Here is a 3,784-nt window from a genome sequence, read left to right as displayed (position 1 = left end):
AGTACAATAAGATTTTGAAGTCCCCTTGATAATCCTAGGAGGTAGGTACTATTATTACCCGCATTTAACAGATGAGAGGGGCTTCCCTGGTGGCTCAGTGGTAAAGAATCCATCTGCCAATGCAGGAGACTTGGGTTGGATCGCTGGGTTGGGAAGATCCCCTGGAAAAGGAAATGGCAACCCACTCCAGTATTCTTGCCTGGGAAATCCCATGGACAGAGGAGCCTGATGGGCTACAGTCCATGGGGTGACAAAGAGTTGGACCCAAGACTTAGCAACTAAACAACAACAACAGAGGAGATGAACGTACAGTGAGAAAAACCTCTGAGCAAGTCTGCAAGTGAGCCATCAGACTTGGTGGAAGTGTTTGCTACCAAGTTTATTTGCAGGTGAAAATACAACATTTACAAAACATATTGTATAATCAAGTCTTTACTGCCCCACACACTGGGGGAGTAAGGAAGACCTAGTCCTTCCAACAGTTATAAACAGCCCTGGATCATGAGTTTATGACACACTTTCTCTTCCTTCAGCAAACAAAATTATTTATGAATCTGTATAGTTCAGCAATAGGGAGCAAAAAATTACCTCAAGGAAAGCAAAAAGCTCCTTTCCTGGTGGGATCCGTCATCTTACGGACATGAAATATTCATATCAGAGATCTTACGTTTCAAGAGGAATGGGTCACATATCAGAGCTACAATAAACATTTTATTTATTACTAATGGGGAGTTAGAAGACTCTCTTTGGACACCAGTTCTTGAAAAGATTCTGTTTTAGAGCACATTAGTGCTGAGAAATTCTTCAGAAATGCAACAACTATGGCCCAGACTTTAGGAGATCAGGGCCAGTATTACTCCCCTCTCTTCTAAATAATCCTCAAATTTTATATTATATCCATTACCTGCCTCTGGATTCACTCCCTAATGCTCCATTCCAACACTTGAGAGCTGCCCTCGGACTGTTCTGATTTTAAGTCACGTCATAGATCCCTAAGCATTCACCTTCCATTGAAGGATCTGACTTTTGGCCTTTAAGAACACAAGGTTTTTGAGAAACAAATTTGGGGAAACCAGCTATTCTCCTGAGGCCAGCCACTCTGTGCCTCCAGCTCACCCTCGGATGGGGAATAGGGCTGATAAATAATGAATCAGCATCCTGTTCAATTGGTGGGGTTTAAATTATTTTAAATTCTTTTCAGGTGAAAAATTACTATAATTTTGTGCTCATGGCAGATTTCAAAGGGAGACCTGAAGCAGAAAATCTTTAAGCAACCCTTGCAGAGTCAGAAGTTCTTTTCACGCTGATGTACATAAAATATTTAGTAATCGGGGCTGTGGAAGTACTGAAGAGGCGCTTCTTAGACCTGGAAAAAGACCATTTCTTAAGCTCATTCTTGGGGTCCTGCAGAGACAGGCCCTATCTCTAATATACACGGCTGGCTGGAATCAGCAGCAGCTCTGGGTGACCTAGGGGACCAGATAGGTGTCCAGCTCCTGGCACTGGTAGAGGGCCACACTGTCCAGTACCCACTCTCGGGTTACCACGGGTGCTTCACACATCTGCCCGATCACTGGGGACAAAGAACACAAGCAGAGATTAGTATCAGTTCACATTTCTCAGACGAGACTCTAAATCTACTCAGGGCAACTGGTTGGATGAGTTTGTAGAGCTCCTCCGGCAGGAGCAAAATCATGGATCCTCAGCAATGCTTCAGGATGTATTAATAGAACCTTACTCTGAAGCTCAGGAGTGACTACTGGTAAAAAGCCTACAGCCTCTGACAACTGTACTAACATGAGCTCCAATCTGTTAAAGGAAAAATCAACAGAAAGAGCAAAACAGCATTGCAATTTAATGATGTGGAAACATGTTTGCAATATCTTAAGTGAAAAAGCAAAACAGTTGATAAGCATGATCACATCTGTATAAAACATACCTGTGTATACACAGACACACACACACACAGAGGCCTCGAAGAACTTTATGGTGATCCTCTCCAAGGGGACGATCTTGGGCTTACTGGTATTATTTTATTGTGTTTGTGCTCATTTATATTTTATGTGATGAATTTTCATGTTTAACCGTCCCCCCCGGGGAAACAATTCCGGCACTACTTTTAAAATACAAAATAAACAACAATCATGTTTTGAAAGGACATTTCAGCCATTCATTCATTCATGCAACAAATATTTATTGAGCATGTAAAGTGTGCTGAGAACTGTGTTTTTTTTTTGTTTGTTTGTTTTTGAGAACTGTGTTAATCAAACACTGGGTAATCTGTAGTGAATAAAATGCATCCTGCCCCATAGGACGCAGGTACAAGCCTATGGCCTTCTGGAGGCCCTCACAGGTGCACCCTCCACCCAGTTGATACAAATACAACATTTAAACCTACCACAGTAATCTGCACACTTAACCTGGACCTTCTACCCCAGACTCCTCTGGATGAAGGCTTACAGAGAGACTCACCATGGAAGCCAGCATCCTCTGTCCAGGCATCCGGCTGCACGACCACAACTGGGTGGGTACCCTGCACCCCCAGGAAGGAAAAAGCATTGAGGGTGTCAGAACAGAACTTTTGCAACAGTCACTTCACCACTTCTCAATGGTTTGCTGAAGCAGACTATACTCTGCAGATGACCACACAAATGAGGGAGAAGGGCACATGGTAAAAAGGAAGGGTCAGAGGGAAAGAGGGCTTCCCAGGTGGCTTGGTGGTAATGAATTCACTTGCCAAAGCAGGACATGCAGGAGACCCATGTTTGATCCCTGGGTTGGGAAGATCCCCTAGAGGAAGAAATGGCAACCCAGTCTAGCACTCTTGCCTGGAGAATCTCTTGGACAGAGGAGCCTGGCGCGCTACAGACCATGAGGTCGAAGAGTTGCATCCAACTGAGCGACTGAGCATACATGCACACAGAGGGAAAGAGTATCCCCTGCTGCTGCTAAGTCACTTCAGTCGTGTCCGACTCTGTGTGACCCCATAGACAGCAGCCCACCAGGCTCCCCTGTCCCTGGGATTCTCCAGGCAAGAACACTGGAGTGGGTTGCCATTTCCTTCTCCAATGCATGAAAGTGAAAAGTGAAAGTGAAGTCGCTCAGTCGTGTCCAACCCGCAGCGACCCCATGGACTGCAGCCTACCAGGCTCCTCCGTCCATGGGATTTTCCAGGCAAGAGTACTGGAGTGGGATGCCATTGCCTTCTCCGAGTATCCCCTAGGTGTGCTAAATACCTGGAGCTAAATACCTTATCCCTTAGAGATAGAGTTTTCTGGCACAGGTATAAGGTCAGAGAAGGGTCAGGGTGAGGTAAGGCACCTGAGGGTACATTGGGGGGTTCCTAGGGACTCATGGGTTCTATCTTGCTCAATCTCAGGACAGGATACTATGTCCTTCCTGATAGGGCACCAAACACTTACCTGGTCTGGGGTGAATGATGAGGGCTCCTTCACCACAGAAGCCCCACACAGCTGCCCCATCCACTCTAGTTGATCTAAACAGGACATTTAGACTCAAAATCACCATAGTAATCTACATTTACCTGAGCTCTCTACCCCATCCTCCTCTGGATGAAGGCTTACAGGAAAACTTCTCAGTAGGAGAGTCCGTGTTTTGCCACTCCAAACGGACAGAAAGGCCTTAAACTACAAATTCTAATTCTACAAAGTAAGTCAATTTGCCACTGATATGCTACCTACTTTGCTTATCAGTACCCATAAGGCCACTTGGTAGATAAGGTCAAAGTCTCTCAAATGAAACTCTTTGGAAGAAAAAAAAAAAA

At 44.9% G+C, this 3,784-nt stretch overlaps 1 protein-coding gene across 6 annotated transcripts in view; it reads right to left on the bottom strand.

The window, feature by feature from the left end:
- Positions 1-358: 358 nt before the first annotated feature.
- Positions 359-3,784, bottom strand: part of BRCA1 (breast cancer 1, early onset) — a 71,937-nt gene continuing 68,511 nt past the window's right edge. For all 6 annotated transcript variants that reach the window (XM_010842466.1, XM_010842471.1, XM_010842469.1 and 3 more), the window contains 3 exons: positions 3,423-3,496; positions 2,473-2,533; positions 359-1,573 (listed from right to left, as the gene is read on the bottom strand). In XM_010842466.1, the coding sequence (XP_010840768.1) occupies positions 1,470-1,573; positions 2,473-2,533; positions 3,423-3,496 (239 nt within the window). In that variant the 3' untranslated portion in view covers positions 359-1,469. The remainder of the gene's footprint in view (positions 1,574-2,472; positions 2,534-3,422; positions 3,497-3,784) is intronic.

Source organism: Bison bison, unplaced genomic scaffold (assembly GCF_000754665.1).
Source record: "Bison bison bison isolate TAMUID 2011002044 unplaced genomic scaffold, Bison_UMD1.0 scf7180017864180, whole genome shotgun sequence".
Lineage (NCBI taxonomy): Eukaryota > Metazoa > Chordata > Mammalia > Artiodactyla > Bovidae > Bison > Bison bison.
The sequence above is the reverse complement of the archived record's forward strand: the minus strand, read 5'-3'. Positions and strand labels throughout refer to the sequence as shown.